General features: G+C 39.5%; 1 protein-coding gene across 1 annotated transcript in view; it reads right to left on the bottom strand.

The window, feature by feature from the left end:
• Positions 1–16,194, bottom strand: part of NWD2 (NACHT and WD repeat domain containing 2) — a 469,190-nt gene that overhangs the window by 279,446 nt on the left and 173,550 nt on the right. The window contains exon 2 of the mRNA XM_073608949.1: positions 5,293–5,381. Within this exon, the coding sequence (XP_073465050.1) occupies positions 5,293–5,381 (89 nt within the window). The remainder of the gene's footprint in view (positions 1–5,292; positions 5,382–16,194) is intronic.

The following is a 16,194-nucleotide window of genomic DNA, read 5'->3' on the forward strand; positions in this document are numbered from 1 at the left end:
AGGCTGAACGTAGCATTTGCGAGGGGACATGGTCCAGGGGCAGGTGGAGATCCCCTCACAAATTGCATCAATCTTATTTTTGAAGTCATTGCCAATCTCCTGGGCAGTGAGTGAGTGAGTGGAGGTAGTGGAGGATGAAGTAAAGTGTTAAAGGTAGAGAAGAGTTGATAGGGACTGGATGATACGTTGTTAATGAGAGTGATAAAATAGGTCTGTTTGGCAGTGAGGAGGCAGGAAACATATTTTTGAAAGGCAGATTTATATTGGTTGAAATCTTTCTGCGACTTATTCTTACTCCATAGGCGCTCACGATTGCAGCTATGTTTTTTCAGACTTCTGGTGTCATCTGTTTGCTGAAGTTGTAGGGGTCGGGGCCTGATTCTATGTGTAGTGAGGGGTCCAGTGCATTCAGGGAGGAGGACAGTGAAAAGGTGTGACAGAAGTGGCTAGGTTGGGCAGGGACAGGGATGAGATTTGTCATAGAGGTGGTCAGGAGCAGAGAAGAGAAGGGTTGAGGTGGCAAAGGTTTTAATGGGTAATTGTTAGGCGGTTGGAGGGAGAGGAGGTGGAAGAGAGTGAAACTAATAAGGTGGTGATCAAAGAGAGAGAGAGAAAGGATTGTTAGGGAGGTTGCACGGATTGCATAGGTGGGAGAAAACAAGGTCAAGGGCGTTGCCATCAAAGTGAGTAGAAGCATGTATGCAATACTTCAGATCAAAGGAGAAAGTTAGACTGAGAAATTTAGAAGTAGCAGGAGTGTTAGTATTAACAGGGATGTTGAAAAGAAAAAAGAAATCTCCACTTGTGGGAAGAAAATGATAAAAATTTTGTTTGGGTACAGTGTACTTGTGTCCACTAATATATATATATATATGACCACTAATAGGGCTATCGTGGGTGTGAAAGCATTGGAGAAATTTACATTCACTTCTTGTCCTATAGCCAAAGCAGGAAGTAAGAGGAAATCCCTGCAAATTAAGGAAATCCCTTTGGCCCCCCCAGGTCACCAGAACTAGTGTCCCCTCTATTAATTTTCAGGGGACAACTCAAAATTTTGAATTTTTTTTACTTACTTTTCTTTTTTTTTTTCTTTTACTTTATCTTACTTTTATATTACAATCAACTATGCAAAGATAAGAATGTATCCAGATTTTTCTGCAGAGGTGCAAAGATAAAGGGCAATTTCCAGGAAATAATAATAAAAAAAAAACACCTACACAAGCCAAAAGTGCATTTTGCCCGGTTATGAATTGTTGCTAAGGAACAAATCCATTTTTTATATACCACCTGATGTAGCCTTATGGATTGATACAAATGAAAAAAATTCTGATAACACTTGCACAAAATAATATTATGCCTGGCAGTACTAGAAGACACATTATTTTTTTCTTTTTCTGCAGGACGTGGAAGTATAGGACGTGTAGAGTAGACACAGGTTTCCTCTTAGATAGACTAAATTGCTAATTTAGGGTTTATTCCTAAGGGAAGATCTGAATATTGGTGTTTTATTTTTCAATCTCCTCTAATGAGATAAAAGAGCGTGAGCATCATTATCAGTGTATTTACACGCTATATGTACTGTATATTGTGTGATGTAATTTATGGTAGATATTTATTTTGGCTCTTCTAGCATAGAGATTGAGCAACTGTTGCTGTTATCGAGGAACATAATAATCCTTATATGCTGGTTTTTGTTTTTTTTTTGCATTGTGAAAGATATGTTATTACACTAAAATTTAGTTTTAGTTCGTGATCCATGGCAGTGAACCCGAAAGGAAGACTGGGAGAAGATGGAAGCCCTGTCAGCATTGACTGCGTACTGCTGGAGAGCTTTGTTTTAAGGTAAGTCTTGCATAATGTGCTAGTATGCGAGGCACTTTACACATAGTAAACACAAACACTGGCTAGGTGCACATTTAACCCTTTGCTCACCCTAGATGTTTAACTCCTTCCCAGCCAGTGTCATTAGTACGGTGAAAGTGCATATATTTTGCACTGATCACTGTATTAGTGTCACTGGTTCCCGCAAAGTGTCAAAAGTGTTAGTTAGGGGTTCATTTACTAAAGCTAGAGAGGGCAAAATTAGTCACAATTCTGCAGAGAAACCAATCAGTTTCTAACCTCAGCTTATTTAATTAAGCTTTAGCAATAAAACCTTGAAGCTGATTGGTTTCTCTGCAGAATTGTGACTAATTTTGCCCTCTCTAGCTTTAGTAACTAAACACCAGTGTGTCCAATTCCCACAGGACCCCCTGAAGAAGTCACGTGATCAGGTGATGTCACGCGTAGGGACGGGATAGGCACTGATACAGACAGGATTTGACAAGCTCGCCGCTCGTAGGAGAAGTATACATTGTGCAGTTACTTCATGTGAGTACATGCATTTTTAACTTTAATAAAGACCGATGTGTTTGAAAATACTACACTATTTGGTACTCCTCTGTTCTTCTATGTGTGGACTCTGCTGGTACTGAGGAATTAAAGCACAGGGACCATCTGCTCTGGTCCAGGGATCCCAAAGAGAGACCACCCCCTGCAGCATTATTCTTATGCAATTGTCCCATTGCCTTAAGGTAAGGGACCACCTTTCACTTGTGTGTGTTTTTGCACGAAGAGGACGGACACACTCTCTCTCTTTCGGCACCCCACTGGCTGTTTTGTTACACATTGAACTTTAAAGAAGCCAATCACTTTATGGTCCACCCATATGTTTTTACTGTGACACGTCTGGTGTGTGTAAGGACATATTTAGGACTTATGTGATAAGGGCAAGAGGGTCTGGGAAGTGACCAATATATATGCCACATATCCACTTTGCACTTTTTTTGCGCTGTTTGCACTGATTGCAACATTTTTGCTTGATTTTGCACATATTTTTTCTATTTGCACTATATTTAATATTATATATGTGACACACATTTGGTGTGTATAAGCACATATTTATGTGATGGGGCGATAGGGTCTGGGAAGTGACCAATATATGCCACATATTCATCTTGCATTTTTTGCGTTGTTTGCACCTTTTTCAATATTTTGCTAGATTTTGCACTATTCTGCTTATTTGCACTATATTGTATACTATATATGCCATTTGGTTGTTTTATGCAAAAGGAATTGTTTTTGATCCCTGTATCCTCACAATATTTGTTTGCACAGGTAGATATATTTATAGAATATTCTAATTTATTTTTTGTTTTTCACATCAGCACAATAGCACTTTAAGTTTTTGCACAAGCCGCTACGCATGCATGAGGATTGATTATGCTTATTCCCTGCATGCCTAGTATTGCTACATTGGACACATATTGATGATTTTAACACGAGAGAGTGTTCTACAGGTTACACACCGTGTACATTGGTACTGTTTATTTATATATGATTTTACAGTTTTTTGGATTAAGTTTACACTGTTATAGGGTATTATACCCCATTATTATACCCCATTATTTTATTGGGTCAGCGCAGCACCCACCTTATATATTTTTACCGCCCATGGGCTTTGTTTGATCCCATTCGGTGTCCGCAGCTGTCCGTGTGTACACCTTTTTTCCCAGGTAGCGCAGGAATAACTTACACTTTCAATTGTCCACTGCACTATCACTGTCTCGCTATAAGTCGCTGACTGGTGCTATTACTAGTATAAAAAAATAAATAAATTCCAGTATATATCCTATAGCCTTTGTAGACACTATAACTTTTGCATAAAACAATAAATATATGCTTATTGGGATTTTTTGTTTTACCAAAAACATACATATTGCCTAAATTTATGGAGACATTTTATTTTTTTACATTTTTTTACTGTATATGTTTTATAGCAGAAAGTAAAAAATCCTGTGTAAAATTGTCTTTTTTTGTTTATAGTGCAAAAAAATAAAAAATGCACCATAAGAAAGCTCTATTTTGTGGGGAAAAAATTACATAAATGTTATTTGTGTACAGCGTTGCATGACCGTGCAATTGTCCATTAAAGTAACGCAGTGCCGTATCGCAAAAATTGGCTTAATCATGAAGAGGGGTAAATCTTCCAGAGGTCAAGTAGTTGCAGCAGTTGACTTTTAGGCATAGGCAGATTTAAGCACATTTTAAAAGGTACCCGCTTTGGTACTGAATTGGTGAGAATATGAAAGATGTATTGAATTTTCCACCTTTTTTTGTTGTTGAAGTAGGGGGATGGGATAGATTAGAGTAGTTAATATTTTAAACGTGTAATGTTGGGCTTGGTTTGGTAATGTAATGCCCTGCAACATAGGCTGTAAATTTAGTTTGGGTTTCTGTTGTAGCTACAGGAGCCAGAATTGTTTAGTTTGATCTGCTCGAGGCTCCATAGGCTGGGGGTTTGATTACTTCCCTCTGACTCTGGAGAAGTTTGTAGAGATTAGGATTAGAGGATTTAAATACCCAGCCTGAATATTTGGTTGGGCCTATCTAATCCCTGGGAATGTGTGACCACATGGTACATGGGTTCTCGTTAGGCAGGCTGGAGCCCAGAGGACATTGTCTTCCCTTAAATGGGAATTAATCTGTAAGCTTCAGTGGGCTGTTTTACCTGGGGCACTCCTGGGCTGGATGCTGGACTGCTTTCTTTGGGCTGCATTTAAGGACTGTGTTTATTCTTGGACCCCGCAAGTAGAGCCAATCTACATGTGCTGACGTTTTCATGGTCCCCAGCCAAGACTTCTTCAGTTTCCTATTACTTGCTGCACACTTTGCTGCATGGTCTCCAGCTGTAAACCTCTAGCCTGGTACTACTACTAATGTGATTACTACTGCTACTACTAGTGTCCTGTTGTGTTGGTAGTATCCTGTGTCACTCCCAGAACGCCTCCCAAGTTCTACTAGCAATACATTTACAAAAAATGCACCTCAAAACTGTTTATTGAGCCTGTATAAACGGACTGCTGCTGTGTGCCTGGCTGCTTTGCACTAACTTAGGAAAGAACCTTTTTACATTTTTTTAGTTCTTGTTTTTGTATTTAGATGTCTTTTTTTCATATGTGTTTATCAGAAAAACACTTTTTCAAAAAATATAGTAACCAGTAAGCAAGCTTACTTTTGCCATTTGCCATCTCTATATGGTGAGCATGCTTGAAAAGCTCTTGAAGAATACTACTGCATGTAGCAATGTTGTGAGTGAACCTCTTTCTTATACTTTATGTACCAGGTGTGTTGCTATTATAAAAAGATCATGCACGGATCTGTTTGTTCTAGATTTTATGTGTTATAAAAAAAAAGTACCATAGTGAAGGGGAAGTACACGTTTTAGTTATACAAAATCATATATAAGAATACCTGGAATTCCATGCCATAGTTTTCTCTGCAGAATTCTCTCAGTTTGGGATACACCTGCTCTCTTAATGCATTTCTTTCCGCTTCCGTATCTATATCAAATAAACAAATTGATACCATTATAGTTCAAAACAATAAACACTTTTTTTTTATTTACATAAAAAAGTAGAGTAGGCACATGATGCTTTTTTATTTCTACTAAATGTTAACAGAAAAAATAGCTATTTGTAAAAATATAATACTATCTCTAGGCAGGTGCCTACCTTGCCTGTTTTTAATAATATAGTTTGGTATGGGTAAAGTTGTGTAATATAGCTGTATCCTGCAGGCTGCCAAGGGGATTATGAAAGTGATAAGGCGGTCATCTCCTGGGTGTTCATGGCTCTGCCCCATTACGTGGTGGGCTATAAATACAAGGGGAGGCAACCTAGCGGGGTCCTTTGCATAAGAAAGTTATGAAGGAATGCTGCAATACATAATGCTGCTCTGAACATATGGCCCCCCTTTGTGTGTACCCAGTCGGGGTACCAGAAGTGAACTCCCCTCAAAAGTATTTGTGTTGTAGGGACGTTAATATTTTACTAAGGTACGAGTTGGGCAGACTGAGACTTTTATATGTGACTGTAAACTGCATCAACTTTCAGTAAAGTTCTAGCTTTATTCAAAGAGAATGTCTTGTCTGAAGTTTCTAGAAAAGGGGGTGCATGCAAGGCGTACAACAGAGCAGGGTTTATAATGGGGGATGAATGTGAGTTCAGGAGAGGACACTATCTAGGGATAACGGATAAGGGATAATCTGGTACAGTCTGAAGAGTAAAAGGCCATTTTGCTGGTCCAATTAGTAACTGGTTGGAGTGTGGGATGCTATAGCTGCCAGCCTTGGGAGTACAGAAGCTCAGAGTTGACTGCTGGATGCTAGCGAGAAGTCTCAAGTGGTCACCGGGAGTAAGGTGACCTCATGGATGGGCTGGAAGAGCGAGATACAGGCTCTGGGGTATCCCCCTCAGAAGTGCTGCACTGGGTGGAAAAAGTCTAAGCACAGTTAGGAAAGTGTGATTGCTGTGAAGTGCAACTATATACAAAAAGTTAACTGTACCAGTAGCTTTGCTAGTTTCTAAGTAGGAGAACCAAATTCTAAATGCTGCCTAAATGCTGTTTTCACATGATCAAAATCTCCACCTGCTTAGGGAAGCATTAGCGAGCGATGTGTCCAGTGTCCAGTGTCCCTGATCGGGCGTGTTAAGCCCCGCCCACAGATCACTATAGCTTACCCAATGTTTCTAGCTCATAACGTTTTTCTATGCTTCCATAATGGGGATCAAAACCATTGGCATTGCATGTTTATTGGGATTCATTTAAACCTACAGTTAAAAGGTGTCTAAAAACTCCCAAAAGCACTCTTTAGTGCACAAGTCACATGGTCAGATTTTCATCTGGGAGCTTAACATAATTTACCAAGAAATGAATGCTATGAATATCTATTTGAATCTCCTAACACAATGGAGCCTATTTATTGTTTTTAAACATGTGTGGCACAACTTTCATTCAGGATTCACACATTTTTCAGATGAATCTAATAAGAAAATAATGTGTGAATATTGGGTGAAATTTTTATGCGTCTTGTGTAAATACATTTATAAATATACCCCTATATGATGTGGGTACATTTTGATAATATGACAGATTAAAATCTGATTTTGTGTGACTAGCATGTGCTCAGAGAAATATAGGGGATGCTACTGCCAACCTCCTGAAAACGCTAGTTGCCTGGCTGTCTCTGGCATCAGTACATCCTGGGTCACTGATCTGAAAGTCAGATTTGCCTATGTGTGATGAGTCAGTTATTCTGTCTCTCCCTCTCAAAAGGAATTAAAGACATTAGCGGCATAACAGCCTAGCAAAAATCATTTTCAGAAAGTAGCTGTCCATGATGTAGGCATCCCCACCCTCCGGTGATCAATTACTCAATTTAAAAAAGATCTACTCTTTTTTAAGCATGGTTCAAACACAATAGTGATCTAGTCAGTTAAACCCTTATTCAGTCAAATCCAAAAGAAAAGCTGCAAACAAATGATGTCTTTACAGGCAAAACTCAGCTGACTAGCTTCAGCATTTGGTCCCACCATAGATCCTTTATGATTAAGCCCATTGGGTGAAATATGTCAGCGGAATGGTCCTGGGGGGGCGACCATGTCCTTAAGCTTGTTATCTTGTTATCAGAGAAGTATGGCCAAAGCTAGTTTGGCCATATTTTTCCTATGGATCACAGGAGTGCACTTCCTTCTGCACTCCTGTGACCACTCTTCAGCCAACAGTGGGCTAAAGTGCACAGTCGGCTAATGTCATTCAGCTGGTCCAGGCTATGGACAGATCGAGACTATAATATCAGGATCCACCCAGATGCCTGGACTGCTGAGAGCCTGATACAGCTGCTGCTGCCCCCTTCACAGCCTGGCACTCCAGTGAGCACTGGAGGGGCAGAGAGCTGGTGACTGACAGTACTGAGCGATCAGCGGTCTTTCATCACTCAGTTCTCAGTGCAGAACCGGTGGGGGGCTCCCAAGTGAGTATAAATGTTTTTTTTTTAAACCCCATACTTCTCTTAAAAGTTTTTTTAAAATTCTTTGGTGTGTGGCTTTTCTTTTGGACTATACTGAGCCATCTGTGGAAGAAGTAACAGACTCCAAACATACATATGATTCCAGCATATGAGAGGAGCACTTGTGGAGTTGGAGTGGTGCACTTTTCCTTGACCCTATAGACTCTTATTCACAATGATGTTTTTATACCATAAAAAAACGAACAACTAGTTTTCCAACTACTCAGCTGTCCAAAGAAACGTAAGTGCTGGATAATGTGTTCTTAACAAAAGGATGTCCTCTTGCAAGACTGTGGCATAGTTGAAGTGAGTAGCCAAAGGTTGTTGCCAAGGGTCCAGCATCAAAATCAGAGGGTAGATTATAGTCAATTACACAGCCAAGGTCAGGGCAGATAGAGTACTACGGAGGTCAGGTCAAACAAGCAGTCAGATCCAAGAAGTCAAATACATCAGAGGTAGTAGTTTGCAGGCTCAGGGATAACTGTCATATTAAAGTAACAGAGTCTAGACAGACTAAGATCAAATATTAACCAAGTGACAAACAAGCTAGGAGACGGGACCATGAATACAGGAACAGGAACTTGGTAATAACAGGGTAACTCCTTTCAAAGGAATTCTGACCAATTAGAAGTGTATATCTAGTCAAAGTTGGTCATGTGCACAGCTCACTTGAACAGATGAATAATGCAGGTATGCACATGTTGGTACATTGAAAAGAGGTCTAGAGTGCAGAAAACCAATAAAAGAACCACAAGAAAAGGTGTGAAAAGCTGGAATAGGCAGATATCAGCAAGAAACCACAAAAGGAACATCATCAAGAACAACAGGTGAAAACCAGGACCCATAAAAACAGGAAAACGGAAGCCTTAACGGGACACAGTGACAAATACACATCACCAGTCAACTGCCCGAAGGCCAACAGCGCCACATATGAGGGAGCAGGACAGTACCAATTGCTGAACATGATGATGAACAGACCAGGTTCCTGGCATTTTCTTCCTTTCTAAGTCTAGATATACTTTCACTGATAGAGCTAAGTGGATTAATGGAGAAAACCTGTCCCACACTTGACCTTCACTGTACAATATGGTATATGCGTTTGACTTCCTTATTACTTACCTTTTTATCTAATTTCCTGTACAGCTGAAATACTAATTTTCAATTTCTTCATAATTTCTTTGAGTTGTCTCAATGTCTTAGTGTCAAATTAAGTACATTCCATCTTCAGAGCCACATTCCAAGATGATCTCTAGATTGCTGTCATTTTCTTTTTTACTTTTTATTAGATGCATGCTTGTACCAAATTTCAGCCTGTGGACAAGGCTTTAATTTTGGGGAATGGTAACCTAAGTTGTTGTTTTCAAGGTCTCATAGGTCCCAGCTCCGATAATTTTCTGTCAAGGATTCTTTTGTTAGCTTTTGCAGATCTCTTGCCCTAACCTGCAATACAATTATCTACAGTGTAGGTTCCTGTAGTTTTAAATAAGGGCAACCAGGTACAATATTCACATCTCTTAGCAGCCTTGGCAGCTCAGTCCAGTGTGCTGAGGTCTTCTGTTACTTCCAGTAGGCTATGCATCAATATACATTTCCACTATTCAATACCTGTAGAACCCACTGAGTGGCTATAACTCATTTTGCACAAAGCAGGATTGCCAGATGAAAACCGGAGACAACCAGAGACAACATTTGACCATATACAGTACCTACAGGTGCAATGCGTTTAAAGGATAGGTCTAAAAAAAAATTCAAATAAAATTGGATTCTGACTTGCAAAATGACCAGCTGGTTTCATGCATTTTAAAGGTTTTTTATTGATAAGGGTTACAGTCAAGAGTTGGAGATATTCCCCCATTGCACATTTGAGTCCTGCTGCTCTTGCTACAACAGAATAAACATTATTGTCCTCAATTGGATTATAATAACATATACTAAAATTACCTTTATACAATTGTGGATGGAGCTAAAGATCTTACTGCTGAAACCCCCCATGGATACAAGAAACAAATCCTTCAATCAATATCAGTTTTATGATCTTTGTTCTTCAATAGCATTATATGTTGCACTAAATGTGCCTGATTCTATCTATTTACTAGCATCATTTGGGCAGTTACCCCTTTAAAATCTCCTTTCCTTTTTAAAAAAATGATTTTTTTGTACATTTCACTGAATTTTAGGAAACTTACTGTGAACTGGGACATTTGGTGCCTAGAGGTTCCTTATATTTAAATCACTGTATTTTCTGACAGCAATACAATTCCCAAAGTTTTCTGACTTCTTTGTTAGTCACAGCAGTGAAATGTAGGACCCTGCTGTGTTTCTTCTGAACATGTCAGCTCACTGTAGGTAGGATATTATTATTTTGTCTATTCTTATATGTCCTACATTCTCATATATCATAGTACACTCAAAAGGAATTTTCGCATTTAGTAGAGGCGTCATGCTATCATTTAGCTTTCTAAAACATCAGATGTAGCCTATGTGAAGGTCTTTGACAAGTCAGGGTGCGAAACATGGCAAGCTGGTTTTCCACTGGGGGATACAAGTGAGCTTTATAAATAGGATACTTCACAGCAGGCAATACTGAAAATTCCTGCCATGCTGAAGGAAATGTACAATGCTTGATCAGCGGGTCACCATTTACATTTTTCTTTAGTTTCTGCATATGCAAACTGTTAACTCACTCACTGAAGGAAAGTGGACTGGAAAATAGGTATCAGATATGTTGTAGTAAAGCAAGTCAAGGTCAAGAAGAAGAATTAACCAGAGAATAACCCATGTTTTTATGTCATCTAGTGGATTAACTGTATGGATATATCAATAATTCAGACACAAATGTCCTGTCCCGATCTTCTCACCAAGGTCCCAGAAAGCTTCAAAGCCCTGGTAGGAGATATAACCTGCATCTGCTCTACTTAAAATGGGAGAAAAACTATTATGGAAACTGCATACAATACAGAAAGTGTTGTCCATCTAGGAGATTAGGTGGGCCTTAAGTTAAATGGCACCACAATTTTGGTATGGCACTTTCTTATCCCACTCACCTTTTAACTATAGCCATTGACACTAAAACAATGTAAGCAGCCTTGTGCACCAAATCTTTTTCTCACTAAAGGTCCATAACGTTTTCATTATTTTCATTCTTCAGAGCTTTCAGGTTGTGGAGGTGGCCTTAAAGCTGAATTAATTTTTCATATTATATCAACAAAATACCTTCCAGGTGCATCAATATAAAAGATGTGTAATAACTTACAGTTTGTTTTCTTTAGAAAGCAGCCACAGCCTAAAGAGAAATGCTTGTTCCCTGCCAGTAATCTGCACTAGAGGACCCTTGACCTCTGCGTGGAAGCAGTGGTCTCTCTGCAGGGGTCCAGCTAGACCCTTGCCAGGTTAGAGATAGACCTTTGTAACCAGCACAGGCCTGCAGATTGAAACATGGAGAGATATATCTACTCCAAATATGAGTCCAAATACTTGCGCACATTTGTTTTGATGCATCTGCAATGTATTTAGCTGATTTCAAGAGAAAGTTGAGTTGGGCTGCACCTTCTATGATGATGATGGTTGACCTGTTGGCCAATAGTAAGGTGTTGGGGGGGGGGGGGGGTCCAAGCTCTTCAGATGTAAAGATTACTGTATCTAGAGATTCAGGGAATTTAGGGCATTAAAGACAACATCTCAAAATGTTTATGCCCACCGTTAGAAGCCTGTATTACAGTGTTTCAGCTATATGAGCATATCGACAATTATTCTTTTGAAAGCCACCTTCCATTTTATTATGTTCCCCAAGCATTTACAAAGCATTTCCTGTTTTTTAAGGTACACGCCAGCACCAGTCTGGGAGTAATGACATAGACTGTAACTGAACTGTGGGCTGTAGCTTTAAACATTTTTCTTTTTTAACTTAATGTATATTTCAACTTTTGCAGGCGAATTGGAATAACACCTACTTTATATTTGTCACATTTTCCCATTGACATAGCATAACCTAAAACATAAAAAAATAAAAGTTGCTGCTTACATTTTTGAAAACAGTAAGAGCAGAGCTAAATCCACCAAAGATAGCAACAAAACACCTCCCAATAAATGTGATGCTCAGAAAGTTACAAAACATAAGACATACACAAAAAGTCAAATAAATACACATACAGCAATACAGTGCAAGTGAAATTATAAAAGTCCAAATAAGTGCATATAAACAGCAACAGTTCACCTGTTGACCCGATGTGCATTCACATTCCTGTTATCAAAGTACTTCCACCACCGTGTATTACTCAAAGAAGCCTCTTACTGGACAATATGAACTATTAGGTTATAAATGGTCAAATGCCCTTAGGCTGAGTGATCATCCAATGGCCTCATGGTGCAAGCTGTATGAAGTGTATCAACGCAATCCTCTATTTCTGTGATAGCAGGCTAATTGTTCATGCTGGGCTTCATCCGATGCGCATATGTGATGCCATCACATCGTAGCCACACCCTACGCCAGTCCCCCGACGACATCCTTTCCAATGAAACACGAAAGGCATGGCTACAACGTGACGTCATCACGCATGCGTGCTGGCTGAAGCCCGGGACGGCCGGTCAGCCTGCTATCACGGAAATATAGGATTGTAGTGATACATGTTTTATGCTTTGATATACTGTATGAATGCCACCTGTGGATTTTAATAAAGATACAGTTTTTACAAACTTCACTATGGACTTGTATTCTTCCTTTTGATGGTGATGTTCGGAGGTGAAGGTGCTTCATACAGCTCGTACTGGCCATTGGATGATTGCTTAAGGGAGTTTGACCACGTATAACTTAAGTATTCATACTGTCCGGTAAGAGGCTTCTTTCAGTTGTGATACACGGTTCTGGAAGCACTTTGATAACAGTAATGTGAATGCACATCGGGTCAACAGATGAACTGTTCCTGTTTATATGCACTTATTTGGACTTTTATGATAGAAAAGAACAATAGAGAAAATATAAACATTCCACATGTGGTAAACGCGATATATATTTACAAAGACAAAAAAGGTACAAAAAATTAATAAATAAAATAACTAATACTAAAAATCTGAATGTGTTAGTTTTTTTAATATTTACTTTTTCACTGTTTTAGTATTTATTTACATTTTTGCTTAGTATTTGATACTCCTTAATAGAGCAATTGTGTGCCTTTTTTTCCTTTTTTTGGCTCTATTAAGAATGCATTAAGGTACGTGGTATTTATACTTATATATATACAGTATATATACAGTACACCATCCGTACAGTGTATATGGAAATAACAATACAAATTGCATTAGTGCTCTAAATATGCCAATGCTAAAACATTTCTTGGGTTATAAAACATTTGTTGCACGAATGTCCGAAGCGCACACATAATAATCTGATAAGTGTTCTCTCCTAGCTTTAGAATTATTAAAAGACGGTGGGGACCATGATCTTTCTGTGCCCACCCCCCTCCACCCCCTCCCTAGTATGTTATATTTTCCAAATATGTGAGAATGTTAAAGCTATAGGGCTCCCATAAACAATATTTGATTTTCAAAGAAAACACTGCTTTTTGCAATTGCATTGAGAATATATGGTGAGCAAAGACACAAATTAGGATTAGCGGCAATTCTCTTGAACAGGTTGTAGAGAGCCTCTTTAAATTCAAACTGTATTGGCTTTGAAAGACCTAATTCTCCATGTAGGTCTTGAGGGAATTAAACTTCTGCCATAATCGATCCGTTATGGAAGATTTCTGAATGAAAGGCTTCTATATCAACTGTGACAAATATGGAATAAGGAACTAGGCAGAAGCATCATTGCAAGTGGGAGCTGTTTCATATACACTCCATGATGTAACAATCATATGGACATAGGATCCACATATTCACAGATTTTTTCAGAAACCTATGAACTGATTTTATATCTTCCGCGTACTATATTTTATTATTACTCTTGTTATAATCATACAGGATTTACTGTATTTTTCGCTCCAAAAAAATATGGGGGAAAATGTCTCTGTATCTTATGGAGCAAATACACACCAGCCCCCCGACCCCCGCTCCACCGTCGCCATGTTAGTACTGGAAGAGAGGCAGGAGAGTGGAGGTCAGACATCCCAAGCTCCCAAAAGCGCCAGGCGATCTCCCAGCTGGGCCTGACACTGTTGCTGCACTGTTGCTGAGACAGAAGAGAGAGCAGCCCAAGCGGCTGAATGCAGTACAACCGCGGTGGCCGCTCAGGCTGCTCTGCTCTGTCTTCTGTCAGGCAGACATGACGATGTCAGGTAAGGCTGCATTTATGGCACTGGTATGGCTTGTAAGGCTGCATTTATGGCACTGGTATGGCTTGTAAGGCTGCATTTATGGCATTGGTAAGTCTGCCTTTTTGGCACTGGTAAGGCTGCATTTTTGGCACAGGTAAGGCTGCAGTTATGGCACTGAGAAGTGGACTCATCATACACACTGGCTCCCCAGTTGTTGATGAGCAAAATAAAGGCAGCTTGCTGGGAAAATTTCATTTTTTTTTGCCTTTATAAATGTAATTATTGCTGCAGCAGATTCTAGACATGGTACAGATCTGCCACATTACAGGTAGACTAAGGTGACCTCCCAGGCACTATATTGGAAGGAGTTTTTCATTTTACGCTTTCACTTTAAAAATCAAAAAATCACTGCTCATTTAAAAATTACGTTTTTCACAAATTTTTTTTTAATTGATACATGTTCCCCTGGGCAGGACACAGACGCCTATAACCACTGTGTGCCCAATTACTTGCATATAAGCCTTCAAAATGGGCACTTTGATTTTTGATGTTAGGGTCCCATTGACTTTAATGGGGTTCATTATTCGGGTCCGAACTTTTGCGGTGTTCGAAAGTTCTGGTGTGAACCGAACAGGGATCCATTCGGCCCATCCCTAGTTATAGGCACTGTTATTCAAGTAACAAGCATTAGGATGTTCATACAGTTATAAAATAACAGACAGTAAAGGCATAGAATGGCAGCAATATATCACTCAGCACTGGCACAGTTAGTATAGCAGCTGTATTGTTCCAGACTTAGCCTGTTTTACCAGTACAGCTTCTGCTGGAGAGGTGGAAAACTGGAAGAGATACCCTGATTCCAGGGCACTTTTTGGTACCGCTGATCACTGATTCCAGGGCATGTTTAACTCCAACTGACCACTAATGCCATGGCATATTTTACTACAACTGACTGCTAATGCCAGGGCATGTTTTACTCCCACTGACCTCTGATTCCAGGGCATGTTTTACTGCAACTGATCACTGATTCCAGGGCATGTTTTACTGCTACTGATCACTAATGCCAGGGCATGTTTTACTCCCACTGACCTCTGATTCCAGGGCATGTTTTACTGCAACTGATCACTGATTCCAGGGCATGTTTTACAACAACTGATCACTAATGCCAGGGTATGATTTACTACAACTAATCACTACTGCCAAGGCACGTTTTACTCCCACTGACCATTAATGCCAGGGCATGTTTTACTCCCACTGACCTCTGATTCCAGAGCATGTTTTACTCCCACTGACCTCTGATTCCAGGGCATGCTTTACTCCCACTGACCTCTGATTCCAGGGCATGCTTTACTCCCACTAAATTCTGATTCCAGAGCATGTTTTACTCCCACTGATTACTTAAGATAGGGCATGTTTTTCCCCAACTCATCACCAATGCCAGGGCATGTTTTGCTCCCACTGACCTCTGCTTCCAGGGCAAGTCTTACACCCACTGATTACTGATGCCGTGGCATATTTTACTCCCACTGACCACTGATGCCAGGGCATATTTTACTCACACTGACCACTGATGCCAGGGCATGCTTTACTCCCACTAGCAATGTATTCAGTTGCAAATTTTACTCCTACTGACCACTGATACTGGGGCATTTTTTACTCCAACTAACCACAGTCCGGTGCCCAAACATTGTTATGGACTGTGAAATGGTCCTTTGTATATACTCTTCAAAACTAACTTATATGTGTTTTTATTTCTGCTGCATATTGAGCATTTGTCCACAACACAAAATTCCAACTATTTTTTATGTTCCAAATATACATTGGTGTAATGAAAAACATGCAAAATAACACATGATGTACTATGGAATAAATACACAACTACACACATAAAAAAAATTCCCAGAGAGTGTAAGTCATTTAAAAGTCTCGCTTTTTTTTTCCTTTTTTTTTTTTTTTAGCAAGATGTAAATAACTAAATGAAAAAAGTTCCTAAATGCTACTACCTAGAGCACACACCAAGGGGACAGTCAGTTTTATCCAAGCAGGTTATGATTT

The sequence above is a fragment of the Aquarana catesbeiana genome, linkage group LG01 (assembly GCF_042186555.1).
Source record: "Aquarana catesbeiana isolate 2022-GZ linkage group LG01, ASM4218655v1, whole genome shotgun sequence".
In the NCBI taxonomy this organism is placed as follows: domain Eukaryota; kingdom Metazoa; phylum Chordata; class Amphibia; order Anura; family Ranidae; genus Aquarana; species Aquarana catesbeiana.